At 52.3% G+C, this 27,673-nt stretch overlaps 1 protein-coding gene across 3 annotated transcripts; it reads right to left on the bottom strand.

Moving 5' to 3' along the window:
* Nucleotides 1–616: 616 nt before the first annotated feature.
* Nucleotides 617–26,371, bottom strand: SNX19 (sorting nexin 19). 3 transcript variants are annotated; one of them, XM_038167562.2, is made up of 12 exons: nt 24,147–26,369; nt 23,613–23,751; nt 22,780–22,880; nt 22,133–22,252; nt 21,664–21,794; nt 20,254–20,350; nt 19,821–20,007; nt 17,617–17,746; nt 5,823–6,007; nt 4,957–5,044; nt 4,090–4,269; nt 617–2,799 (listed from the first exon to the last, which is right to left on the bottom strand). In XM_038167562.2, the coding sequence occupies exons 1-11, from the start codon at nt 25,680–25,682 to the stop codon at nt 4,134–4,136; spliced, it is 2,850 nt and encodes a 949-aa protein (XP_038023490.2). In that variant the 5' UTR covers nt 25,683–26,369; the 3' UTR covers nt 617–2,799; nt 4,090–4,133. The 3 variants fall into 3 exon arrangements, 2 of the variants coding, with proteins under 2 accessions (XP_038023490.2, XP_071883688.1); XM_072027587.1 differs by having other exon boundaries at nt 617–4,269; XR_011804859.1 differs by lacking the exons at nt 617–2,799; nt 4,090–4,269; nt 4,957–5,044 and adding an exon at nt 6,979–7,315 and having other exon boundaries at nt 5,866–6,007; nt 24,147–26,371.
* Between the last annotated feature and the right edge of the window lie 1,302 nt (nt 26,372–27,673).

Below are 27,673 nucleotides of genomic sequence, written 5' to 3' on the forward strand. Positions count from 1 at the left end.
AATATTTTGACTTCCATGTGGAATTTCTTTCAGACATTCACCCTGATTTCCTTATAGCTTACCAGCTTTCCTCCTCCACGACTGGTATCAAGGTGAACTTCCCAAGCAGCAGGGACCCTTGCTTATCTGCATGCCTTTCACTTTCTTCCAGGAGAAAGGCCACGAGATCTCCACACTGTTCCTCTGATTTCACACTCACCAGGAAGCCTAAATCAAGAAGTTTGCTTGTCAGGGAGAAAGAAGCAGTGCTGATGGTAGCAGGGAAGGAAAACTTATTCCCATTTCTGACCAAGCTGCCTTTCCCAGCTCTGCAAGCTGTCCCAGGACCGTGGTCCTGGGGGCTGCCTGCCTCAGCAGCTGGAGCCCCCCCAGTTGTGGTCACAGCCACTCTCACTGATGTCACCACATGCCAAGAGGGCAAACCAGTGTCTCAGACACACTGCCACCGGCCCTGCCACCCCAGCCAGGCATCTCAGGATGCAACAAGCACTCAAGGAGATGCCTGCCCCCAACTCTTCCCACTCCCAAATGGGCTTTCTTGCCTCTCCCCTGCTTGTCCTTTTCCTTCCAAGAGCAGTCTCTTGAGAAAGGTGAATTTTAAATCCAAATGCAGAAATAATTTTGAAATGGAGTATTATTGTACACAGAGTCAGAGCAGAAGTCTCAGGTACTTGGAGCACCAGTTTGCTCCCTGTTAACCACAAAACAGGTTCTCAGACCAGCACTTGGTACTGACCACAAATAGCTGACACAGGGGTTTGAATACAGGAAAGGTGACAAGGATTCAGTGCACAGTAGTGTATTTTTTCCTGATTTTTTTTTTCTTCAAAAATCAAGCTCTAGCTCAACACAACAACTACTGTTTAGCTTATGGTGATGCCTTGAAGTTCCCTGGTTATAGCTTTCTACACAAATCTGTGCAGAAGGGAGCTTGCTGGAACAACTGTGGGAGCTTGACACACAGAATGAGTTAAAGGTTTTTGCTGGCCTTGTTTGTTTTACCAAAGCAGCACTTCCAGTCATAGTCCAGAGAAAATAAACTTCCAGCCCACCTGATTAAAGAAGCTTGCCCTTGCCACTGTTGTGCTCAATTTAATCTGAAAGATATAGCAAGACAAAAAACTGTCATTAAGTTAAAAAAAAAAAAAAAAGCTGATTTTTTTATTGGATTTTGTATTGCTTAACAATGAGGTACAGACAGGGGCTACTTGTTCCTATGCTGTTCGTGGGCAGCTTCATCTTGGCTGTGAGAACGGACTAATATCTATGAAGGAGAGAATGGGAGCTTGAAGCCTGGCCAGTGAGAGCCTGAGAAAGGGCTCCGGCAATCCTGGTTTGTTTTCCTTGCTCTAAGAAAAGAAAGGGGGTTCAGGAGATTAAAACACAGATCTCACAGTCCAAACTCCTGGGGTCTGTTCCCAACTCTGCTGCTGGCTTGAAGTGGAAGCAAGTAAACTTGCTTCATCTCTCTGCGCCCCAACACCTGCCAGGTAACACAGAAGAGATGCTGCTACTTCATCGTGTGAGCACGTTTGCAAAATGCAGGGCTCGGGGCCCTTGCATGAAAGGTGCAGAGGATGCACACACCGAGATGTCTGCTACAACCACAGTCATTGTCACAGCATTCCAGCCAAGTGCCACCTCTCCAGCTATGCTCCTCACAGCCCGCCAGCAGAAATCACAAATTATTTCCACCAGGAGGAATGAATATTGAGCTGCTCACATAATGCCAGAGGTCAGGGCGAAAGGCAGGCATATCAGGGCTTCCTGGCAAAGGGGAAGCCTGAGCTCATCCTTCTGAGGACAAATGCAGTGTCTGTAAGGATTGTACTACACCTTTGTCCTCAGGTGGAGCTGGCAGTGTGGAGTTTGCAACCATTTCTGGATGATCCTTCTCAGCAGTCTCATAACGATTTCCCTAATCAGTGACACACTGCAGCCTTGGTGCTGTAAAGTTCCTGAAAAAGCAAGAGCAAGCAAGCCCACCAAGAGCCTCTGGGAAGCCACCAAGCACAAGAGGATCAGCCATCCCCGGCTGATGGCTCCTTCTCCTACTGCCTCCTCGAGGCAGGGGAGGCAGTAATGGAAGCTGTAGGAAAGAAAGAAGGGAATCAGAAACTGGCAGTGAAAGAGAAGGTGAAGAGGGTACTCCAAGTAGATATTGTGCTTAAGGGTACAGGGGATTCCTGCTTCCTGACCTGCTGCTTGGCCATTATTCCATATGGAACATTCTCCAACGCGTTGTCTGATCTGCTCTTATGCTACCCAACTCCCTCCTTTCCAAGCAGGCAGGCAGGTCTGACAGCTCAAAAGTGTCATTGCTGAGAAACTGCTCCGATAAGCTGTGCAAAACTGCTTTATTTCATTACATTGGGTTCTGCCTAGTCTTGGGTACCCTTGGAAATCCCTAAAAATATACTTCCTGGCAGCAAGCTACTCCTTCCCAGCATCTACCACACACCACGGGCACACACACAACAGAAGCATGAAGCAGCACACAGAGAAGTGTCCACTATTCAGCAGCTGTCCCTGGGAAGAGCAGAGGCTCCGCTTTCAGCAGTACACATGTTGGAGCTCCATGCCCTGTTCTCCAAACTCGCCACGGAGTATCCAGCTCCAAGAAACTACGCAGGCTGCATGAAATGCACCATTTGGTACTGGAACGTGGGAACTAGCTGTGATCCTGCGTGCTTTCCTCTTGCAACGTCCCCTCTCCGAGCTTTGATCTGCTGAGAGCACCAGGAGCAGCATTCCCTTGATTAGCAAAGTCCAGCGTTGGTCAGTTTGGTGATCCATATCCTGGGAGAAATACAGACAGGGTCTGAATGTTGGTGTGTGTTTTCCATGTCCCTCTGCCCCATCACAAGCCTGACAGCTGGGCACCGTAAGCTTGTGAAACCACTCGAGTCTCGGATGACCCGGAAAGGCAGCTGTCAGCCCGACGTGCCGTTCTGTGCTGGATGGCACTGGACAGCCTGAGCTGACACGCTTCTTGGAGCAGTCTGCACACAGCTGTTTGCAACAGCAGGCACAGCAAACCGTAGTGAGACAGCAGCCTGGGTTAAGGTGGTGCTCCCAGGGCCATCTTACCAGCTGCCTTCCCAGAACATGCATCCAGCACTCCTCCTGGGCTCAGAGGTGTTCGCTCCTCTCCAAGAGCTCCCTGTGACAAGCACCTTGGGAGCTGGTTTAGTTGCTACTTGTCACACATGGACCAGCTCCCTTTCTCCTGTGCCTTCCAGACATGTCTCTTGGATTGAACTCAGCAGGCAAAATACATGGGAATCCTAAAGTCCAGCTAAGCTACCATTCCTCTTCAGCATGGGGATGGTTCTCTTTTCCAGGACCACAGCCTGCCCTACTTGCCTCCTACTGTTCAGGGAGCAAAAGATGCCAGAACAAGACCATGTTGGAGGGGTGGCAGCAGGAGCCAACTTATCTTTGTCCCTAAAGCAGGACAGCAGCTTTGGTTTCTGCACTGCTTCCAGCTTCCCAATTATTTGGGCAATGGGGATGGGTTCCTGACTGACTTCAGGGCTGCTCTCACATCTCCAGTGCTCCACTCTCTCCCTGTCTTCCTTCTGGTAGAGCAGGTGGCCCTGTGTAGGCATGAGGCAGGCTGCTATAGAGAGCAGGGACAGCATTTGGTCCTCATTTCACCTGTCCTGGAGAAACACCTAGTGACAAGACACCACCATGCCTCTACGTGGCAGTGCCAGGTTGAGCTTGAAGCCCTAAAAGCAAAGCTCGTGTGTGCCACCTGCCTTTGTGTGTACATTCGGGCTGTTCAGACACATAGGGCGAGACATGAAACCCAAACAGTATCTGCAGGCAGCCCGCACATCCTTCTGAGGACATCCAGCTCCACAGAAGTCAGGCATCTTCAGTTCAGACTTGCCATCAAGTCAGCGATGGAACAGACACTACACAGCCGAAAAACCTCTTCAGCCACTGACAGCGGGCTTGATTCATCACCCAGTCAAAACAGAGAAGCCTGGAAGCAGCCTCATTTAGCACTGGCTGGAAAAATTCTTTACAAGAAGCTCCCAGACATGTTCAGTAAGCACTGAAAATCAAATCATCCCATGCCTGTGGCTTCTTCTCTCCTTCACTGCTGGCTACACCAGCCCTCGTTAATGTGCTGAAATGCCTGCTTTCTCCAGGCCACTAGAGTCAGACGGCGCGACAGCTGCGGTCTCGAGCTCATTACTGGAGCCCTTCAGAACCAAGAACTCCAGCAGAATGTCCAAGAGGCAGAAAACCAGGTGCCTGAAATGGAGAGAAGACAAATCTTAGCCTGGTCGGGGCACAGTGGAGCTGGGAGATCAGCTCCAGACGCAGAGGAGCCAAAAGAAGGCTTGTACCTTCCTCACGCAAGGAAGAAATACCCTGCCTGCCTTCCTGAGACAGACAAAAGATCTCATACCCTACAAGAAAGGTTTCAAGGGATGGTTCGGTTTCCCCCCACCCTTCCAAACCAGCAAGTGTTTGGAGCTGATGAGCAGCACAGGAAGCACAAATGCATCTCCTAGAGTGAGGTGGCACATGCACTTCTTTGCAGTTGATCACAAAAAACATCGCTTTTCGAATGTACAGAAACAGGTATGCAGAAAAGCACCATCTACAAATCCATGCAGCTCCCTAAGCTCTTCTAAAAACAACAGACTAAACCAGGATTTGGTTCTGCTTCCTCCCAGGACATCTACAGCCTAAACAAGCCTGACAACATAATTAATATGCTTGACTCAATAACCTCCAGCTAGACTGAGGTCCTAAAACACACAACTTCACGATAATCGTCCCAGATTCCCTTTGATAGCATACAAAGTCTAGCAAGATTAGCCAGATAGGCTCTGTGCCAAGAAGCTGGCAGTGTGAAACTCACAGCAGAGCCCTGAGCACAGCTTATGGGACCTGCTGCAAAGGTTGCTGAGGTAAGGAGACTAATCAACATACCTGTTGATAACAGGATGGCCCAGGGACTCCAGCACCAGGTTCCAGCTCATGCGACATTTACTGGTTCCAAGGATTTCTTGGATCACATCTGTCAACATCAGAGACAAAGCTTTAGGAACAGCACGTCTCCACTGTAGTAAAATGGGCTCAGCCTCCTCCTGGACGGTGCCAAATCAACGTTTGTGATGGTGCTCTGAGCCTGAGGCATCTCATGCATGATATTACCACGAGAAAAACCATCCAGGGACAGGAACTGATTGCCAGGAAAGTGCTTCAGCCTGGAACAGCATACACTGGTAGCACTTTTTCATCCCCAAAGGATACTAAGGGCCTCTTACACTGCAGCAAGGAGTTAAAATTTCAGGCTACACTCACATGGATTAGGCAGCAGCTGCTTCAATGCCAAAGGTCCCCATGTCAAACTTCAGGAGGGAAATCCAGTGCAGCTGCACTCATGATTTCAGCCCAGTGGAAAAGCCACTCTGTCATCTCTAGAGCAAGAAGCCAAGCGATTGCTGCATGCCACAGGCTGGCCTGAGCCCCTCCTTTCTGGAGTGGCTCAGCAGGAACAGCACCACCAGCACTAAGAAGGAATGTGTGGCAGTCTGCACCTGGGAACCACCAGGACACATGCCCTTACTCTCTAAGCTGGGCCGTTCCCTAAGTGGTTGTGCAAACTGCCTCGAACTGGGAAATTGTTGCTTTGCCTTGCAGGAAACCATCCAACCACAAAGGTTGGGAACACTTCTCAGTGCCTTGGCACAAGCAGACTCCATCATGGTAAACGGACTTCCAGAGATGCCAATGCACTGGAGGGTTCCCCAGCCTCACCTGCAGCTCCTGACCCGTCTCTGGTGCCCACTTACCAGGCAAGATCCCCATCAGGCTCTGCAGGGCCTGCTCTGCTGCTGCTTTCTTCTGCTCCTCTGTCCTGGCTGGTTTAGGCACTGCTGGTAAAACTCCTCCGGGCCAGATGGATTCCTGCAGCAGCTGGAGGTACTGGACCCAGCGCTGGGTGCAGGTCAGGTTCACCACTTGGACCTCCAGCCACCTGTGGCACAGGGCAGGAGAGAGAGATCAGAAATGTCAGACTTGTACCAACTACGGAGCTTTCTGCTGAGGCCATGGAGGAGAAATCACCTTGCTGGGCAAGTTAACATGCACTTTTCAAGTGTGTATATACATAAAATACATTTTCACAAGTTAAATTAGCTGAGTTTTCCTGTGCACCAGATTTAGGTAAATGTTTCCCATCTTACAAACACATGTGAAGTCACAAAGGAAAAGCAAAAAGTAGTGAAAAGCTCCATTGCCCTGCTGCCCACGTGAAATCAAATGAGTTAACGGGTCTCTGGAGACAGCCTGGCTAAGGGATACGACTGAAGTGATGTCCATGCACAAGCAGATGACAGAGCTCAAAGAGCTGGGAGAACCACCCCCATCTCGATCTTCCAAAACTGTTGCTTTAACTCTAAAACAATCGCTGTGAACGACTGGAAGGATGTGAACGTGGTCTGGCAACCAGCACTCCCCTCATCAGCCCCTCTGCTACTAAGAGAGTCAAGGGTGTCTCGTTGGGAGACCAAAATGCACCCTCCCAGGACGGTGAGGCATGAATACCCTGCTGCTTCACACTCATCTCCCTGCTCCCCTGCTGCCCAGCCCAGCCCTGTCCCCCTGTTGCAGGCAATGAACTCACTGCAGCTCCCATCCAAACCCCGTGCTGCTCATCTATTAAAAGGAAGCGTAGGAACCTGCCAACAAAACCACTCGCTGGCCCTCCTGCTGGGCCAAAGCGTGCCCTTTATATGGCAACAACCTGCAAATCCCAAGGCTGCGCCGCAGGAATGTCACTCCACAAAAGGGCCCTGACGTGTTTGCAGCCAGGGCAGGGGAGATTTGTCAACGCCACCCAAGCTGGTCAGGGGAAGTTTCTCCATCAATCAGGCGGACCCTCTTTCCAAGGTGTTAAATCACTTCCCTGTGCAGCAGCAAAGGCCATGGCCATCAGTCAGGACTCACCACCGCCTAAAATCTTTCCCCGCCAGAACAAGGGGGAGCCAGCGGCCAAATCCTTGACGCCACCGAGGTCAACGGGAGGGTCCCCGTTGACTTCTTGTGGCTGGGACTCGCCCGCGGCCGCCGTCCTCAGCAGCAGGAGATCCAGAGACAGAGAGGAGCGTTGGGCTGGGGTGGGCAGGGAGAAGGCTTGGATTTCGCCAGCACTTCCAGAGTCCCAGAGGAGAGGAGTCCGCGAGCGGGGCCAGGAGACCCGTTCCTCTTGGCAGCTGGCGTTCGTGCTTGCAATTCCGTCACCACTACGCCCCGGCAGCTCACAGTACATCCAAGAGCATGGGCCCTGCCAAGGCAAACTTTATTTAACCTGCGCTCTGCCAGACTGTCTGCATTCTTCTCAGGCGAGGCATTTGGGCCAAGGGCGTCTTTCCCCATGCAACCAGGGCAGCGCCACCAGAACATCAGGAATAGCAGCACCTAAAGGTAAGCGGGCAGAAGGGCAGGTACCGCTCCCTTCCTCAGCAGGAAACAAGATGCCTAGCTGCAGGCTGGTAGGGCTGCACACCTAGGAGAGATTAGCTGCGAAAGCAAGGAGTGTTAAACCTGAACGGAGCCTCGGTGCAGCAGTGAGGCCAGCAAGCCTCAGGGCAGGGCGGTGCTGGTGCTGTGCCATCCCAGGAACAGCACTGGGGATGGAGACACACGGCCTTTACACCCCGTCTCGCCAGGGACCCCAAGTACTGATGCTGCTACAAGATAGTGCGAGAGATCCACGGCTTGGCTGCCACCAGAATAACAGGACGAAATGTCACGGCGCTGTCTTGTCTAGGAAAAGGCCACGTCTGAAAGACAATTGTTTAAAAGAGTTTATCTCCAGCAATCCGCAGAGTTTAACACCTTTGGATTGTGTAAAGCCTTCCAGCCATCCCCGACCAAATTAAAGTGCTAAACTGTGGCTCCTCGAGGGACAAGAGCTTTCATTAACATGTTTTCATATACAATCTGTTTTCCTAATTGAGAAAACATCTGACAGGCAACAGAAGTTCAGAGACTTGGGGACGGAGCTGCAAACAGAACAACCCTGCGTCTGGGGACAACGGAGCCAATGTTGACTTGAATTTCACCTCAGCAACAGTCACTTGTCATCCTTTAAAAGGTTGCAAAAGGCAAAGAACAAACTCTCTTCTTCTTAGGAACGTTCCTAAAATAGCAAAAATTCAAGCAAATAGCGCGGAGAGTGAAAGCTGAACTTCGAGAAGACAGCACACATTTCCAGACAGCTCAAGAGCAGACTGAGAAGTGACGAATGCTGGAAGGCCCCAAACAAACAACCTTCCATCTCTAGCTCTTTTAGTCCTATAAAGTCCCCAGGACGAGGTGACAAGGCCTAGAGGTAACACCTACAGATCTTATCCCGTGTGCATGCACTTGGGTTATGCACGTGCTTGCAGGTCTTCGCTCCCACAGCTGCAAAACACAGCAGGTGGATTTTCACTCCCTCTGGCAGCTCCCTGCCTTCCCGTTTGGGAAGAGAAGAGCAGGAAGGGCAGCAGCTCAGAGGATGGACACTCTGGTGCCCTTTGCCAGCCTACTGGTGCGTGGACCCATCCCAAAAGCAGTAGGAAGAGAGGAACCATCACATCGGTCCCTCTGGCTCAGCACCCTTCCTGCAAGAGCAGCTGATGCCCTCAGATGTTCCAAAAGGGATGATCAGCCTGAGCAGCATTTATTAAATGCCGAGGAGCAAGTTAATTCCTCAGCGCTCACAGCTCTATCTGCAACTCAGGAAGGCTCACACCTAACTTTACTGAGATCCTACCTGAGCAAACCCCAGGTTTCTGTGGCAAACTGACCTTTCCATCAGGCCTTGCTGCCCCAGTGCTAGGCCAGGCTTAACAGTTGACACTTCTCACACAGGAACTCCAAACACGTGGGCCCAAAGCTGACCTCCACCAGCTGATCACAGATGATTTTTCATACTATTAAAGGATGAAACATTTGAGATCCGTGTGCCACATCAAAAATGCACAACCCCCTGCTCCCAGGTAGAAATAAATCCAGTAAGAAACACAAATAGAGCTATCTTTTTTAAGTTACTATTTCCGTTCTGGTATTTCATGAAGAAGTAGCCTTAATAAGAAAGAAAGAAAAACAAACCCATCACCAAACCATCTCCTTACACTTCAGTGGAGACCAGAAATAGAGAGCAAGTGACCTCCTGGGCTCAGACGTTCAAATGCTTTGATAATGCCCAATGCAAAAAGGCAGACTGCAAAGGCTACGAGGTCCTGGCCGTTTGTCTGGAGGAGCATAGCTTGCCCATGCTGTAAGGGTCCTCCGTTTGAAATAGCTGCTGATGGAGGAATGAAATGGCTGCTAAAAAAGAGCTGATTTAATGCCATGGCTTAAGCTGGAACTCCAAGGTCAGCTGAAGGGGCCCATTAAGAGAGAACAGCAGAAATGCCCTGGGAATGAGAAACAAGGCCTGGGTGGTACATACCTTGGCTCTTCTCTGCCCCCTAAAAGTACCGGGGCTGCTAATGCAGGGCAGCCTAGATAAACAGAGTCAGGAAGGACAAAGCACTGTGTAAGGACCAGGGTTTACCTGGCTCCTCTAAGTGGCCTGCCCAGATGGTTCACGTGCAGAAGGAGAGCTCATCTCCATGGGTAAAGGCTGGAGAAGTTGGGTTTGTGTTGTCTGGAACAGAAAGAAGGACCATGAATGGTCCAGTGGACAAGAAGATATGAGTACTATCCAAACTTACACACATCTGCTCTGCGCTGATAAACCTCTGCTTAAAACTGCTAAATTCATTTGAGCTGAGGAATCTTTGGGTTAAGTATTCAAGAAAACCTTCTAACACTGATTGTGACTGAAATCTGAGGCAACAGTAACTGTGATTCCCCCCCAAACTGGGGGTTGCAAGGATTCAGACACACACAACCTGGAGCCCTTGTTAGGACGAAGAGGAAGATGGGAATGCCTCTACTAGTCTGCTTTAGCTGTATAAGTACAAAAAGCTCTATAAATACAGATGATTTGTGCAGAACAGTAGCAAGTCCAGCTCAACATCTACCACCTTCCACCCCAGAACAAGGCCCCCATTTCCCCGAGGTCAGTTAACACGGCGTGGCTAACCAGGAGCTCAAAAAGGGCCTGTGAGACCAAGGTAGTGAAAAGGATTTAAGAAGAAGGCAACATCTGGAAATGCACAACGTAGTCAAGCATCTGACTCCTATGAATTCAGGAAAGGCTGATATTTAAATCACCAGCCCATCCCTCCCTTCTCAGTACTTGTCCCCCAAATTCTTCCCCAAATTGTGCCTCAAACCAGAAGAATATCCTTAGCTCAAGGGCTCACAAAGAGCAACATTTCAATGCTTTGACTGTAAAACATTTCTTAGCAAAGCTTATAAAACCGAAGGAACAGCTGCAGCAGGCAGTTAGAAGCATGGAAAAACACAAAGGGAGCGCTTTTGCCCCCAGGCTCAGCTTTTAGCACCTGCTACTCCAGCCCACGTTCACCTTCCCCGCACGGCCGCCAGCAGCAACACGTGCAGCTGAGTGCTGGCACGCTCTGCTCAAACACCTTCAGAGCAAACCCACACTTGTCCAGGCCATCGGTAAACTCTTTGGAGAGGAAGGAAATAGAAAAGAAAAAAAAAGAAAGAAAGCAAAGAAAAAAGCCCTCCATAAATCAAACATGAAGCATCCCGAGTCCTTTTAAATTTCTGGCCAAAGGCACACACGCAAAAAGTAAACTATCCTTCTCGCCTTACTGGAAACGTTCCTCTCCTGCTGCCCTATAAAAAGTTTACAATTGTATATGCTACGAACAATGCGTCCTGTACCCCTGCCCGAGCACACGGTGATGAAGTGTTTGACCAGTGAGGCAGCGGCCCCGTGGCCGAGTGCCTGCCCCTCGAACAGAGTGTCTTGCCAGCCTCACACCTCCCAAACCCAGCGCGGCCAAGGGCAGCACACCGGAGGAAGGAAGAAACAAACGGAGCTGCGGGGAGCTGACCCAGGTAGCGTTGGCATCCCACGTGCCCTTACCCTGTTACACTTGCCTGCAGCAGCGCAGGGCAGAGGGATTTATTTTATCTGCTCGACCCAGCCCTGAGACGTGGAGCTGGGAGAGGTGGGCACGGGCGACACTTTGGGGAGGGCAGGAGGAAAACCAGACCGCTTCCTACTGCTTGCAGGCATCAAGCTGTACCTCGGCATTCGGATTTGGGGCACGCTGCTGCCGCTGCCACTTCACACGCTGCTCTCCCCTAAACACACCTGCTGCAAAAAGAAAGCTGGTGAACACAGAGGGCTCCAGCTCTCACATCCTCCTGCAGTGAGTTAACTGAGCCGCTCTGCTGCGTTTTTGCTCTTCTCAAGTTAGATCTCCCTGCAACGCCATGGGGCTCGGGAAAGGGGGGGGAAGCTACATGATTAAAAATCGTCCCAAAAACCCCTTGATTTTTAACAAAGCATCCCGGCTTTCGATAACATCTTCATCAAGTATTTATTGAGCCAATTAAGCTCTCAGCAGTGCCCCAGGGAGAGGCCAGGCTGTCTCAGCCAGGTCCTGCTCAGAGCAGATTGCTTCATTAGCCCACTTCAGAAACAAAATACATAAAAACACCATTAACCCTTCACAAGCCTGGGGAAACTAAAACCTGCAAGGAGAAATCATTTCCTCGCAATCCTTTTCTCCTTTGTCTCCTCTACTTGCAATAGGAAGTTACTTTTTCTTCTTAATTTGGAAAAAAAAAAAAGTTGGCACGTATCTAATTGCTGAAACAGAGTCAAAAGGAAAAAAAGAGATGCAGTTAAAATAATGTTGCAATTGTTATCAAAGCACAGAGCGCTTGCTTCGTTCCAGCGGCTGTTTTTGGAAGAATGCTGCTTCTAGATGAGGGGAAAAAAAAATTGTTTGGGACAGAGATTCAAAGCCAGATCCAAAATTTCCAGGTGCTTGGAGACAACTGAATCGAGGCCTGTTTCCAAGCTGATTTTTATTTACTTTACACACACACGAAGACACACGCAGTCCCGAGGATTGCTTTTGCTGACATACCACAGGCCTGGGGTTCCTATTGCTCCCTGCAGCTCTGATAGCCAAGTCCAGTGACAAGGAGGAAGGTGCCATAATGTGGCTCCCCTGCACACAAACTCTTGCTGGCATTAGCTGGGACACGGGCTCGCACCACCAAGGAACCCCAGCACCTCTGCAGCCACACAGATATATCTGCCCCTGGTGCAGAGGTGCTTGCTAAACGTGCCCGCATCAGCTCCCCAGGGAACAACCCAGAAGAGATCGTATTTGGAGCAACTAAATCCATTCTGCCACTGCTCCTTTGGCAGCTTGCTTCTGCCAGCAAAACTTGGAGGTGCTGCCCGAGCGGCGCGGTGAGCTACCTGCCAGCCACAAGGCCAAAGGAAAGAGGGAGCAGTGGTGCAGGGAACAGCTCTGGCACAAACCAGCACAGCTCCTCCTGGGGCCAGCAATGTCCTTTTCAGAGATAACACTGGCAGGGAAGCCCCAGGACACCCCCTATACCTGGTGATGTGGGTGTGGAGCTCACCTACAGCTCTGCACTCACCTGGCCCCGCTGTCGGACACAGCCCTGCATGCCCACAGGGCTCAGGACGGCCAGGACGTGTCACTTGTGGGCAGCGTGTTCCCAAAGAGCCCGGGGCTGCAGGTGCTTGGCTGCCCGAGCAGGCAGGTTTACTCAGGGACATTTAAGAGGGTCAGGCAACACTACACGCCAGTGGCACTTTCAGGTCAAGAGGATCGAGGAGGCTGCCAAGGGTCTTTGTTTTTGCCAGTTCTGTTGGCACAGAGATCAAGGAAAAAAAGAGGGAAGAAGAAAACAGAAAAATCAGCGAGCAACACCCTGAAGCTACGAGCTCCTTGACTCACACCAGCAGTTGCACAAGGGCCCGTGACACCTGGCCTGGAGCTGATGGGCTCCGGCACGGCACCCCGAAGCCAAGAGGACAGCAAGAAGGCGAGGGCAGCCCGGGGTAGTGCATGGGGTAGCCTGCAACAGCCTAACTGAGCCCATCCTGCGTGATGGTCACAGCACCGTGCCACGTCCCTGCTGAAGGAGGGACAGGAGGCAGAGGCACGCAGTGTGCTGAGGTATCCTTTGGACCAGCACAGATGGCTGGATTGCTGCAGGGACCCCAAATTTGGCTGCAGTGCTGCTCGGCTGATGACCCAGGACCCTTGTTGATCACAGGCAATGGAAGCTGGTCCGGGATGCTCTCACCTGGAGGGGCTGGAGGTGGCTGTAAGCCCAGCGAGCAAGCCCCTGGCAGCAGGGCTAAAGAAACCAGCCACGTTGCTGAACTGCCACCACTAGTGCATGCGGTGAATGAACATGCAACTTTGAAAATGCACTGAATATCCTAGACTGCACTGGAAAGGCATCCTGGAATAGCCCACAGCCCTGCAGGCTCCAGCACTGGGGCCCTGCAGCACTGAACAGCCCTGCTCTGCCCTGCTGCCTACCTGCACACCCTGCAGACAGCCGGCAGCTCCCCCTCGTGCCAGCAGAGGCGACGCACCACAGGCAGGGACAGCAGCCTGAGCGTTGTGTGAGTGCAGAGCCAGAGCTGGAGAGGAAGCCCCATGAGGAAAACTAGAATTTGGCAAAGCCATCCAGCCCCCTGGGTGCCAATGTATAGGGAAACAGCTAGAACTTGCAAGGAACTGTGTCCACAAAAGCCAGGTGGCCATCTGTAACCTGCCTCCTGCCTGCCCCTGGGTCTCTGGCTATGTCTCACGGGCTGGAGCATCATCTCTCCAAATCCACACGGATTCCCAGCCACCCACAAGGGCTCTAGTCCATTCTTGCTTCAAGAATGGTGATTTCAGAAGAGGAGACTGCTTGTTGGGGGACAGCAGCTCTTGTAGCCAGTTCCTGCCAGCTCCTGGCAGGCTGCTTTGCTGAGGAAGAGGACTGGAGGAGCACCAGTGACTCAAAACAAACAGCAAGGCAAGCAGCTGAGCTCCTGGGGAAGGCAGGGGTGCTTCGTGTTTATCTGAATGTGGAACACAGCACCCCAAGCTGCCTGCTGCATGTGCGCTCCCCTAAATACACAGCCACCACCGCTGGGGTTATGGGGTGTGACGGGTCCCCTTCTGTCAGCTCGGCAGTTTGCATTGCTGTGGCTCTCTTGTGATGCACGGGTAGGGGAAGCCAGCAGCTCTGCTCCTGGACCTGCACTGCACCACGCTCTGAAAAAGCACCTACATATAAATCCTCCCCAGAATCCTGGGCTCTGCTGGAAGGAGATGCAGACCCCGGAGAGCCCCAGCAGGGCAGGATGGGCTCTACCTGGCTCCTGCTGGACCCTGACCCAGTGACCAGCGTGCCACCAGGGACACAGCGAGGGCAGGGCGCGGGGTCACAGCCGCAGAGTGGCTCGCATGCTTGCCATGTATTTTTAACGCCGCTTTGACTCACGGGCTCCAAAAAGCACACGGATTCTCCAAATGCTTTTTAGCTCTTTCCCCGAACACCCTCGGGGCCCAGAATAGCCCCAACTACCCCCCTCTGCCATCAGGTTCCCGTTGCAGCCTCCTGGTGAGAGCGAGATCTCCATTCCCAGCCCAGGGAAGGGAAGCAGCAGCCGGCCAGAGGAGGGGCACGGAGCAGGGTTTGGTTACAGGCAGGGAGAGGCACACAGAGCCTGCTGGAAGCGCTCCTTGGCCCCAGGGTTGCCTGGGCTCCCAGCAAGCCTCCTCTCCACCCACCTCTCCTTTCTGCTCCAAAAAAGGATCACTCCCTGTTACATAATGGGATGAGCGCCCCGCTCAGATGCGGGCTTGCAGACGCGGCCTCCCTTTTACTTAACAATACCTTTTTCGGTCATACTGCCGTCCTCGCTGCCGAGCTGACAGTCAGGGGAGACGGATAGTGCCTGGCTCCGGCTACTTCTGCTACAGAGAGGAGAAAGAGGAGTGTAGAGGGATGCTCCCTGCAAATGGAGTGGGATGGGGAGCTCTGGCTCACCAGCAAGGTAACGCCGGGCACTTCGTGTCAGCACAGGGGTCCTGTGGGCACCACATACCTTAGAGATCAAGTTCCCAAAGGAGAGGGAGCTGGTTTTCTGGAGAAATTAGACCTCTCTGTTGGTGTTTCTTTGATTTCTCTGCTCTCACATGAGGCACACGTGGTGCACAGCAGCAGCAATGCCCATGGAGGAGGCTGCAGGAGCAGCATGTTTCCCAGTGACCAAGTAGAGAAGCCTCCAGCAGCAGCCCCCTCCTGACACCCAAAACACTGCTAGGTCGGTTTTCCAAAGCCCACCACATAACCCAGCTGCTGATAGGAACGGAGGAGGTCTTCCTATCAGGGAGGGATGACTCCACTTGTGCTTTGTAATTAGCCAAAGTTAGGGACAGGCTGTGAGACACCTCGTGTTTGTCCACCTCTTCTCAGAGACAGGAGCAATGATGTCTCGAAGAGCACACGCTCCCAAACAGCTTCGGTATCTCTCTACCTGCACAGGATACCCCGACACAGCGCCTGCCTGAGAACCTGAACGAAGGCTGTGCTAGGTCCGGCCTAGCAATGATTAAGTTGCCAATGCTTAAATGAAACAGAAATGCCACCTTGTGCCCTCAGACAGGCAGTTGGCATAAAGTCTGAGCCAGAGAGCTCTTGATCTGCTCAGGGCAGCAGGGACCACTTGGGTCAGCCACGAGGACCCATCTCAGCCCCCCTCCTGCTCAGGTATCACGAGAAGGGCCAGGGTGCCATGGCAAGCTGGCAGGGAGCCCTCCTGTTCCCACACCTCCTCCACTGCAGGGATACCTACATCCCTCATCTCAAACATCTGCCTATGGCACTGAGCTCTGCTCTCCTACCAGATCACAGCTTCTGTAACAGGCAGATTTGAGCTGCTCCCAGTTCTGTGCCCACTACAGCGCCCTGCCCCTTGCGTGGGCTTCCAGGATCACTGAAAACCTCTCACCTTGCTCCAAGATAAGACAACCTCTACCCTGATACTCTTTCCGTTCAGGGGACCAAAGCACAGCCCTCAGTGTTGGGGTGGCAGCTGCAGCAGCAGAAAGAGGAGTGGGAGGTATTCCCTGAAGCAACCCCCGAGTAACGCCATCCTGGCAGCAGGTCAGCTCTCCCTGCCAGCTCCTTTCCTTCCCCAGCCCCTTCACACCAGACACGCCGACTCCCGATTGCTCCAGAACAAGCCCAGAGCCAGTGTCAACACACAGCTATCAGCACAGACACACACAGACCCAGGGACATGTAGTTAGCTCAAAAGGTTCTTTTTACACCCTGCGGGAGGTCCTGAGCGTGGCACCAAGGGCTCGCAGGACTTCCCATCTCCCTTCCAGCCAAAAGTTTGCTTGCATACTGCACTTTCAGGTTCCCCCAGAGCCACCGAAGCAGAACCGCTACAAACACATTCATCCTCATGTTCCTCTGCTAGCACAACACGCAGAGCTCCTCCACCTTCCAGGGCCAGGCATGTGCTTTGTGTATGACAGCTTCTCTAGTGGAAAATACCAACGCCACGTGTCTGTGCTGCAGGCCCCCTGGGTGACGGGGACACTGCTTATTAGGAGGTGATGACGTGCACGCTCAAGCTCTCATACCTCCGTGCTTACACACAAGGATTGGGTTCCAGCTCACTCCCCAAAACACCAAACCCGTTTTGGAGAAGCGGGAACGACACCTACCTCCTCCCACGCAAGGAAACCGACTTGGAGTGACAGCCAGCAGCCCCTGACCTCAAAGTGCTTCGGCAACCTCTGCTGAGGGCAGCTCAAGTTACCACCCAGGTTACAACGTGCTACCCTGCACATTCTGACGCCTGCTTTCAACATCTCCTATAGAAGACAGGGTGCAGGAGTGGGAAAAACACTGCTCTGAGGCTCCCCCTAGCCAAAGTTCTCCTGGGAAGGCTTATCTTTTACTCCAAAGGACCACATCCTCAGCTAGCGATAGTCACCGACTTACAAAAGAAAACAGAAATGCTCTCTATTTGTGTGTGTTGGCCCAATGCCTTACCACACAGAGGCACTGGCCTCAGAAAAGCTTGGCAAGTGCATACCAGCTGGAAAGGAAATCTTTCCCTAATACATCTGTGGGTCAATGCCCAAGGCACAAGCATTATTGTCCCACTGCAGACTGGAGAGGGACACATCAGGGAGAGCAAAGGCCCTGGGAGATTGCAGTCCAAGCTGTTACTTGACAATTCCCTGTTCCCTGTGCCTGTTTGTTCTCCTTTTGCAGAAAGAAAAAGCTGAGGCCCGAGGCTGCGGTAGACCAGTAGAAGCCATTTCCTGCCTGGAGGGCTGAGGAGATGGGTACGCTTGCTCCTTCAGTGAGGTAGGAAGCTTCTCACTCACAGGGCTGGATCCTTCCTTTCCCCTGTGTTACGAGGCAGAAGGCTGTCCACTGGGGTCATGTTGCTGCTCACAGGGAAAGCAGCTTACCTTGCAAACCTCCAAGATGCTCACTGCACATACATATTACACCTCCTCTACAAGCCCCTGATGTTTGATGCAACAGAAAGTATTTATCTGCATTCAGATAGAATCTCTGGTTTAGTCTCACTTGAGAGGCAGTGCTGCCACAGAGCTGTGAGGTTGGTCTCTGAGGCCATACCTTTGAATGAGGGTCCCGAAGAGCAGGTGAAAGACCTTCTGGATGTCCTCTGTGCAGAGCCAGCTCCAGTGATCCATCAGGAGCAGGCGCAGCAAGTCCAGGGCCAGGTCAGCCAAAGCTGTCTCTGAGTCTGCAAGGAGGAAGAGGAGGCTCAGATGAGGAAGCCAGCTCAGATCCTAGGCAAATATGGTAGAAAGCATCACCTGAAACCCACTTGTTTAGCCAAGAGCCTGAATGATGCTCTGCTTCCCAGCCTAACACTTCATGCCACGTGCTACAGCATAGCCAGCCTGGGGCTCCTGCCCTCCCAGCATCCTGCCCTGAGCACTCATTTCCTCTTCCATTCAAGCAGCACCATCCTTTTCTTCGAAGGGGCACACCAGAACTTGACTGCTCCAAGAGCAGCTTTGCTCAGTTCCTACTCGGTTCAGCTGAGGGATTATCAAGTCCCAGCCCATGCACAGGGATGGCAGCATGCCCAAAGCAGGTGAGATGAAAATACTGACTGCACATCGATAAGGAATATCTTTCCCAGTCTCCCTCAACAGCTTCCCCTGTTTCAAGGCTGTTTTCCAGGCGCAAGGCTCCGGTCGGTGTCTGTGGGCTGCCATCGTGTGGCAGGTCCAGGTCTCAGCAGGAAGATGTAACAAACATCTGCACACACCAGGTGCATCAGTCCTGACAATAACCCCTGCGCATGCCGACGTATCCTGGGTGATGCTGACCGGGGACAGCAAAACCTTTCTTACTCCCAGATGGATGTCAAAACCTACAGCACACATTCAACAGGCATGGGACCAGCTCCTGCACTGCCATGGCTGCTCTGTCGGCAAGGTGAGTTACTGCACAGCAGCAGCTCCTGCTCTGCTGGTCCCCAGCACCTCATTTTTCAGCCGCTCTCCCCCTGTGGAGAGGCAGCAGGCCTGCTGGAGATAACGGGGAGAGGGATTCTGAACCCTGGCTTGCCTCCTTCCCTCCCTGCTGCTCACTACTAACTCCAGGTCGTTCATTTGGAGATGGCATCCGAGTGCGCTCAGCGCCTCTTCTCTGGGCCACGCACAAGTCAGTCCTTGCTTTGCCCTTTGAGCCTTGACTTCCCTGAGCTAAAAGCAGAGCAGGCTGTTTAGCATCACTGCAGGCCCACAGGAAAGGAGTCAGGATGAAGTTCTGTTTATTCCCATTAGATCCAAGCCTCCTTCCCCAGGGAGCTGCTGGCCAACCCCTCCGAGAGGTCACCCAGCGAGCAGACAGGGATGCTGGGTGCCTTTAGCCAGCCCCTCCCCACATCCATTCCTCTCATCCTGCCCTGTCTCAGCTCTGAGGCATCACAGACCTGCAGGGATTTGACATCAATTACACAGGATTTCTTTGAGAGTTCAGCTAATTTGGCCTGCCTGTATCTCTTGTCCTCTGCACAGAGCACTGACCTCCGATTCCAGTCCTGCTGCCCAGCAGCCCCAAAACAACTGCAGGCATGTGGTTCAAAGATTACAAGCAAGGCTGGTAGCACAGGCTAGGTTTCAGAATACCAGACCCATCTTGTCACAAGCATGTGCTTTCACTCAGAGCTTGCCAAACCTGAACCACTGGAGTGAAGTTTTTGGAAAGTTCCAGCTGATACAGCTTGGCTATTCCAAGAAGAAGATTAGAGAACATATTTTTGCTCGTGCTCAGGATAATCTTGTAACTGCTCTGAGAGGACAGAGGACCTCTGTGCTTCAGAGGAGAGATCTATAACCAGAAAGGGAACATTGTTCCTCGAACTGAGGTTACACATTTACTACTCCCACCAAATTCATCCAAACTTAACAACCTCAAATGTCCTTTTATAGTGTATGAACATATCAAGGCTAACTTTAGACTACCAAGAAACTGTTATTTGGCAATTTAACAGAGCCTGATTTTACAACATTAGCAATTTATGTAGCATGTCCTTAAGAAGTATCTCTGAAGTAACTGCAGCAAGTACACCAAGGTGAAGATCTACAGTGGCAGAACCAAGCCAAAACCCAATTTGCTTCCAAGAGCAATAAGGATCTCCTAACAGGACTGGAAAAGACTCGGCTTGCCTTCTCTTTAATGAATGTGCAACAGGCATGGAACCAGCTCCTTGTGCTCAAGACCCTGCGAGCTGAGCGTGCAGGCTCTCAGCAGGCAGCTGCTGCAGTACCAGGGGAGAGAACCTGAAACAGGGCTGAACTCACCTGTGTCTGTGTCTGGATGTATCCCCTGTTCCGACGGGCCCAGCCTGTCTGCATCCTCCTGTGTGGGGCGTTCCTTAGCTTCTCTGCTTCCCTCACCCTCAGGAGCTTTGCTGGGGACTGCCTCCAGCAGCTTCTCCTGCTTCTGGATGAAGGACTCCATAGCAGCCAGCGATATGGTGCCAGAGGCCTATAAAAGCACCAGTGTTAGCACCACAGTCTCCCCTGCTCAGACAGCCCCACCACCACCTGATTTGCAACTTGCTCTATCCAATGGCACAACAAGGGCTGCTCATTGCCCTTCTGCAAAGGCCTGGCGTGTAGGAACAAGGCTGCAGCAACCACAGCTTTGTGCCCGTAGATAATTCCAGGCCAGCATCCAAACATGGCAATGATTAGGATCACGGAAGGATCACAAAGAGGAATCTGAACTTACAGCGCTGCCCTCCCTCACGGAGTACACGATCCTGTCATGGGCTTCACTCACACTCAGCACTGGAGTGATTTTACTGGATGAAAACCTCAGCCTGGACCTGAAGAGGAAAAACACATCATGGTCAGGATTTTCTCCACGAGTGATGAGTTCCCAGTCTCAGCCAAAACCCCAAACCAGCTATGTTTGTCCAGTGTCAAGCCCAAGCTAATAAGTCTGATTAGACCTAAACTGGTTCAGAAAAGCATCTGCCCCCAGGATAACTGAGAACTAGCTGTAGAACCAACCATGTAATGAAAGCTTTAGAGTGCTTTTAGCATTCTTAAACATTGGCATAACCAAGGCTTCCTGGTATCTACCACACACACTTTCTTCCACGGCTATTTGAGATAGAAGCCCACATGCAGATAGGTGTGAGCACATCAGCATATCCAGGAAAGTGTCCAGAAAACTGAGTTGAGACACTCAGCAGGATTGTGAAACCCAATTGTAAACACATATACAGAAAGGACGATGTGAAAGGGCATTTTGGACTTGGGACAAATTGTAAAAAAGTCTTTATCATGAAGGAATGTCCCATTCAGCCAAGAGATTTCAAAAGTTGAACTGCTTTTTTTTTCTTTTTTTAAACTTTTTGTCCAAAGCAGCTTTCCCTAGCAAAACAACTCTTTCCTGGAAAAAAAAAAAAAAAGTCATACTCATGCAGAAACCTTCCCTTCTTCTGTAAGGGAACAATCAGTGGCAAGCCCAACAGGGCTCATCACTGCAAGCAGCACCAAACAAACTCTTGGTAAGCAGAAGAGGTGCAATGACCTTTAATGTTACTCCTAAATAAATATTCAAACTTCTACTAGGAAAAGTGATGTGTCACTGCATAAAGCACATGGGAAAGGTAGGAGTAAGCCTCCGGGTAGACAATACAGGTAAAACTAGCTGGAACACTGCATGTTTTCTTCATCACATTTTGAAATCTGCCCTGAAGTGCTGTGCATGGAGTAATTGTTCTCACCAGCAGCAAACCAATGTCTCACAAGCTGTAGCTGTATTTTGCAGTGACTCACCGCATGTGTAGGTCATGTAAATGCTTATGGGTAAAAAGCAATTCTTCAGGAGCATCAACATCTTTCCCAGCAAATGCCACCACCTCAGCGTTCCCTCAGGAAGAAACCACAGAGAAACCTCGAGCAGAAATTGCTGTGGAAACCTTCAGCGTTCCTGGAGAATCTTTTACCCAAACAGGAACTCAAACACCCTTGCTCAGCATGTGAAGGAGAAAGCAACTCAACTAAAATATGACAGCCACAGATTATCCAAAACAAGGGAAGCATCAAGTCAGTACTTCATGTTGGAGCCAGCTTATTGATGAACTCCACATTCTACACGAAGCACAGGCGAAGCTGAAGGAGCCCTTACTTGTTAGCCTTCTTCCCATCTGTCTGAGATTTCCCATCCACTTCAGACTCGCTAAGATCTTCTGTGGGGCTCTGGGGCTCTGACCTGGGGAACGCTGTCTTCAAGGTATCCACAATGGCATTGACAACAATCTGCAAGAGCCAAGAGTTACATCAGTCATTGGTAGGGTTTTCCGGAATAAGAATCAGGAGTTTTAAGATTTGCTGTATCTCTATTTTCCATAAGGAGAAAAAAAAAAACAACACAAAAAAAAACAAACAGCCCAAACTTTGAGAAGGGCTCTGACCCTGTTTAGCTTAATGGCTTTCTGGGCAAGCTCGGCCCAGTTACACAGAGTGTGTTTTGAGTTTTTTTTTGCTACTACTGCAGCAGGAATGGATACAGACGATAAAGCCCAAGAGGCAAATGCAAAAGGAGAGTCTGAGTGCAATCAAAAGAAGTTCACGTAAGCAGTTTCCCACTTGTCTACCTTGTCTATCCTGGAGACAACAAAGGGCTTCTTGACGAACGCGATTCTGGCATCAGTGTTCAGGGCGAGGAACTCCTGCACCTCCTCGCTGTTGGCAATCTCAGGGACTGCACACAGTTGCTGCAAGGAAAGATAACAGCTTTAGGTCTTCTTTGAGTCAACTTCCACTTGTGCTTTACATGAGCAGACTAGGAAAACACCAAATGTGCTCCATTGTCTGTCAGTACAGAGCTGTCCTGATCCACTGCTTTCCAGCTCACAGAAAGCAACAGCTGCCAGCTCAAGGCCCTGCTACACGTAGAGGACAGTCCATTTGCCACCTCTGGCTGTCTGTCACAGACAGGGTGGTTGCCCCTCTGTGGCTCTGCTCAAGACAGCAAGGAAGGGAAAAAAGTAGATATTCTCTGCCTGCACTTTCCCCAGTAATAGTAAAAATAAAAAAATTAGTCTAGAGGCTACTTGTGAAAATGAAACAAACAAAAAACAAGAGTTAAAAGACACCAGCAGCCAGTGCAAAAGCCCAGCTCTCAGGTCTAACAGATCAGCAGTGACCTGATCTCTGCACCAAAGGAGGGGGAATGGTGAGAATCACCTCAGCAGCCATGGGAGGCGGTGGACACCAAGCAGGCACTGGGCAAGTAGCTCACCTTCAAGAAAGATTCTAGCAGACTTTTTCTGGCTTCCACTTTATCGCTGTCCATGTTGCCAAATGGAAGATCAGGGAACAGTTTCTTTGGGCCTTTGATATCTTCAAATAAAACAAATGCATTAGCAAGTGCCGGAAAACTAACAGCTGTATCAAAATCTTAATGCTCTCCCACTTAATACCACCACTACAAGCTGCCCTGCTCCAGCCCAAGATAATATGCCTCCCAGACTAGGCTGACTGAATCAGGCCTTAAATCCATACAGAACCTGCATTCTGCTGGATGTTGTACCATCCCTGCCTTTAATGTCAAAGAATCAAGGACATCAGTTTAGTGAGAAGACTTGAGGTTAATTCCAAAAGCCCCAAAATTCTCAACAAAGCAGTTTTCCAACCCAAACCCCAAATCCATCAATATCAAAGGATTAAGTAGGAACATGTTAAATCCAATGATTTTTTGTTTTTAAACAGAAGTAATGGTAGACAAAAATATGTTTACTTCTTAAATAAAGCTAATGTCCAACACTTGCTTGTATACAAACAAGATACTTGCAGATACCCATTTCGATATTGCTTCTCACTGATAAGGAACAAAACTGCAAAAGCAAGCACTGTGATTTAAATGGGAACAAGAATGGTTTTTGTAACACTGGAATTTGCAAGCTGGAAAAAAAAAAATCCTCCAATCAGCTCTGCACAGGCAATGGAGGACACGACCATCATGAACCGCCCAGGCATGCCCTGACAGTGCTGGATAACCCCAGAGCAGAGAAGGAACACAGACTGGGGTGAGAGGAAAAAGGACTTTCACAGAAAGCTGATGCAGGCACTGACTTTTCAGGAACTTGCGGAGCTCCGGTTTCTCTTCCAGTCTGGTCTGGAGGTTGAGGAACTCCCGGTAGCGGCGGTTCACAGTGTGGTAGGCCATTTGCTGAAGGCTGCCCGTGCTGTCACCCTCCAGGGCTGTCTCGTACTGAGGAGGAAAGCAACAGTCATTAATCCTTACCCCAAAACAATCCTGATATACTGTGTTCGTTGCTGGCCCCACAACCCCCAAACCCCATGGAGCTCCCGTTCAATAATTTCTCAAGATTGACCCTTCATGCATAGCACACAAATCCCTCATGATGAAGGGACTGTGTAAATTGGGATATAAGATGCCAGAAGTCCCACGCAATGACTGGCCAAGGGTTGTATCCCCTTGTCCTGCATCCAAACAGCCACTGTCACCACGCCTGATCTTCCCCTGCTGCCAGACAAAAATCTTTAAGCTACAGAAAGCAGAAGCCCGTATCTCCAAACCCCAGTCCGTGCTGCCCAGCTGGGGCGGGATCTTAAAAAAGGGAGAGGTGCCCAGGGAGCATTTACCTTGACCGTGTACAGGGTGTAGGGGTGGAAGCCAGTCCCGCTGTGCTCCCGGGCAGTGATGGTCCCAGTTATCCGCAGGTTCTGGATGACGACCGGCCCGTCGGGGCTGTTGAGGGGCTCGAAGCTGAAGGTGCTGATAGGAGCTGTCGGGGAGGATGGGATCAGGGGAAGAGTCTGCCCAGGGTCTGGGGGGCTTTGTGGTGGCACTTCTGATGCCCCCAGTTCTCTCCCCAAGCTGCAGGGCCTCTGCGAGGAGGATTTCCTGGGGACAGGTGGGCTCTCCTCCTCTTTCTCCACTGCTGGATCGATTTGGATGTCAGGGCAGGAGCTCAGAACAAATGCAGAAGGGGGAAGCAGGCCAGCATCCACGCAGGTGCCATTGCTTTCCTCCAAGTCCCCCACACCATCCTCTGAAGTATCTGGTCCCTCGAGCACAGCGGGGGCGTCAGGGAGGGTGTCATCGAGACATTCCTTGGCAGGCGATGGTGCCAGCAGGTCCACGTCCTGGCCAGGATCAGGTGCAGGGGACTCCAGCTCCAAACCCTCGCAAGGGAACAGGGAGCCCAGGGCTTGTGGGCGGAGGAAAGGCACCTCTGTGCGGCTCAACCCGCTCGCCGTGTCCCCTCCCTCCTCGCCAGCAGCCCCGGGCACCTCTGTGGCCCTCGGGGAAGGAGGTAGCCCTGCAGGAGCTGCATCTGGCTGCATGGCAAAGGACAAGCAGTCAGGCACCGGGGGCGCAGGAGGCGCCTCCTCTTCCCGGGGCTTTTTGGAGAAAGCCGCAACGAGCAGCAGGTTGATCCAGTCGGGATCGGCCATCTTCCTGACAGCGGGCAGCAGCACGTTGCAGGCCACCAGCTCCACCACCACGAAGCGTCCCGTCCGCGTCTCCAGGTGGGGCTGGGGCACCAACGCCTGCAGCAGCACCTCCACAGCGGCCCGGGTGTAGCCCACCTCTGCCGACGGGCTGCGGAGGGCTGGATGCGTGCCTGCTATCCGGCTGTACTCCTGCCACAGCGTCCGGCCGCCCTCTGGGGCATCCCGTAGAGCCTGGCAGGCCTGCAGGTAGCTCTGCAGGTGGTGGCTGCAGAGGAGGAGAAGGCGTCGAGCCAGGACGTTGCGATCCACCCGCCCCATCCGCCGTCTCAGCTCGGCGGCCAGCCCGGCCATGGCTTTCTCCACCTCGTCCTCGAAGGCGCGCTCGGTGCTGACGGTGCGGTACCAGGAGGAGACGAAATCCCGCACCACCTTGCGGATGGTGCCGGCGATCTCCCGCTCCAGCTGCTCCTCGGCTTGCGGGCTGGCCGGCGAGGGTCTCAGGGTGCTGGCGAAGCGCTCCAGCCTCAGCCTCCAGCCCGGCCGGCTCAGGGCTTGGGGTCCCAGCCAGCTGCCCACGGCCGCCAGCACCCCACAGAGCAACCCCAGTGCCCGCAGGTCCAGCAGCAGGCGCAGAGCCAGCAGCCAGCCCAGCACCGCTGCCAGCACCAGCAGCTGCCGACGGCCCGGCCGCCGTGGGATGCTCGCCCCGCGGGACGGCATGGCAGGACGGCCACAGCGGGCTATGAGGTGCCTGCTGTGCTGGGGGGCTGCACAAGCACAACCCCAAGGGAGTGGGGTTCCAACCCACCAGGATCCTTATGGGGATACAAACCCAGGGAGAGGGGCTCTGGTCCTCTGGGATCCTTATGGGAATGTAGTAGTCAAGGAGCAGGACTCCAATTCACTGGGATCCTTATGGGGATGCAGACTGCAGGGAGAGGGGCTCTAACCCCAAGGGTGCTTATGGGGACACAGCCCCCAAGGAGAGGAGCTCCAAACCTCTGTGATTGTTATGGGGACACAGCCCTCAGGGAGGGGGTCTCTACTCCCACCAGAAGTCCCTTTATGGGGATGCAGATCCAGGGATCAGGGCTCCAAACCACCGGGATCCTTATGGGAACATAACCCTCAAGCAGCGGGGCTCCATCCCACCGGGATCCTTACGGGGACACAGCCCCAGGGCTCAGGGCTCCAACCCCCCGGGCTCTTTATTGGGCCACACTCCCCGGGCTCAGGGCTCCAACCCGCCGCCCTCTCCCCGCCCCACAGCCCCTCGTTACGCACCGGGCCCCCCGCTCCCACACACCAGCTCCTCGGTTCGGGGCCGGGACCCGGGGCCGGGGCCGCCCCACAGCCGGCCCTACACCGCCGGGCCGCCGCCAGCGAGCAGCGGCAGCCCGCCCCCTGCTCCGTCACTTCCAGCGCTCCCGGTGGCGGCTTGCGGCCCCACAGCGCCCCATAGCGCCCACAGGGCCCTCATGGCGCCCACAGGCCTCACACAGTGCCCCACAGCACACACCGGGTCTCCACAGCCCCCACAGGGCTCACACAGTGCCCCACAGAGTCCCCCCGCAGCGCCCCAAAGTCCCCACAGAGCCCCCGCCCGCCTCGGTGTGGGCCAAAAAATGCCTGCGCTTGACCAAAAAGTTTGATGTTAGTCCATAAAACAGCCCGGTGGTGGTGCACGAAGGGGGGGTCTGGCGCTGAGCAGCCTCACCTGGGCTGTGGCACTGTGACAGGGAGCACCCTAAATGCATCTAAACCCCTAAACCGTCCGGGTTCAGCACCAGAAAATGGCATAAAATCGTATCAAAGAGTGGCTCGGGATGGAAAAAATCAGCACCTCCAGGGATGGGGCATCCATAGCTTCTCTATGCAACCTGTGCCAGGGCCACACCAACCTCTAAGTGAAGAATTTCTTCCTAAACTCTAATCTAAACCTCCCCTCTTTCAGTTTAAAACCATTCCCCCTTGTTCCTGTCATTATCCAAGCAAAAAGTCACTCCCCTTCTCTTTTATAAGCCCCCTTTAAGTACTGCAAAGCCACAATGAGATCACCCCAGAGCCTTCTCTTCTTTAGGCTGAGCATCCCCAGCTCTCTCAGTCTCTCAGTCTTTCTTTTCTTTTTTTTTATTTTTTTATTTTTTATTTTTTTTTATTTTTTATTATTATTTTTTTTTGTAGGAGCGGTGCTAAAAAAAAAAAAAAAGGGCTGAGCTGTGATGGGCAGCTGGGCATCGTTAGCAGCCTGCACCCAGGCACTAATTGGGATGGGGTGGGGTGGGTCTTGGAGTGCCCTGAGGAGGGCTGGGGACCTGCTGGGGACAGTCCTGAGAGAGGAAGGTGGTGTGGCAGCAGGGGGCTCCTGCAGGAAGGTGAGGGGGGTATTAAAAATGTTTTTGGAGTCAGGGTGGGATGGGGTGTGTGTGGTGTGTTCAGAGGTGCCCTGGCTGCAAAATGGGGAGGCCTGGGGGACAAATCCCCATTTTGATGCCACCAGGAGGGGCAGTGGGGTGTTTGCTTGTCCTAAGGGGGTTTGTGTTGTGTGATCAAGCTCTGAGGGGCAGTTTGGGGCTGATAAACCCCCTGACTAAAGTGACCTCATAATTGTAGCTTTTGGTTCCTATATGGTGTGCACTGGCAGCTCTTTTTATGACGTGAGCAGCAAGGGGGAAAAACAAAAACAAAACAAAATCATCAACCAAACAACA

The sequence above is a fragment of the Anas platyrhynchos genome, chromosome 25, assembly GCF_047663525.1.
Source record: "Anas platyrhynchos isolate ZD024472 breed Pekin duck chromosome 25, IASCAAS_PekinDuck_T2T, whole genome shotgun sequence".
NCBI classification, from domain to species: Eukaryota; Metazoa; Chordata; class Aves; order Anseriformes; family Anatidae; genus Anas; species Anas platyrhynchos.

Excerpts from the sequence above, each read along its gene's own strand:
- SNX19 (XM_038167562.2), bottom strand. The coding sequence starts at position 25,682 with ATGCCGTCCCGCGGGGCGAGCATCCCACGGCGGCCGGGCCGTCGGCAG. Across the intron at positions 22,881-23,612 it reads GCTCCGCAAGTTCCTGAAAA|ATATCAAAGGCCCAAAGAAA; the intron begins GTCAGTGCCTGC and ends TTTTATTTGAAG. Across the intron at positions 20,351-21,663 it reads GATGGGAAGAAGGCTAACAA|GTCCAGGCTGAGGTTTTCAT; the intron begins GTAAGGGCTCCT and ends TTTCCTCTTCAG.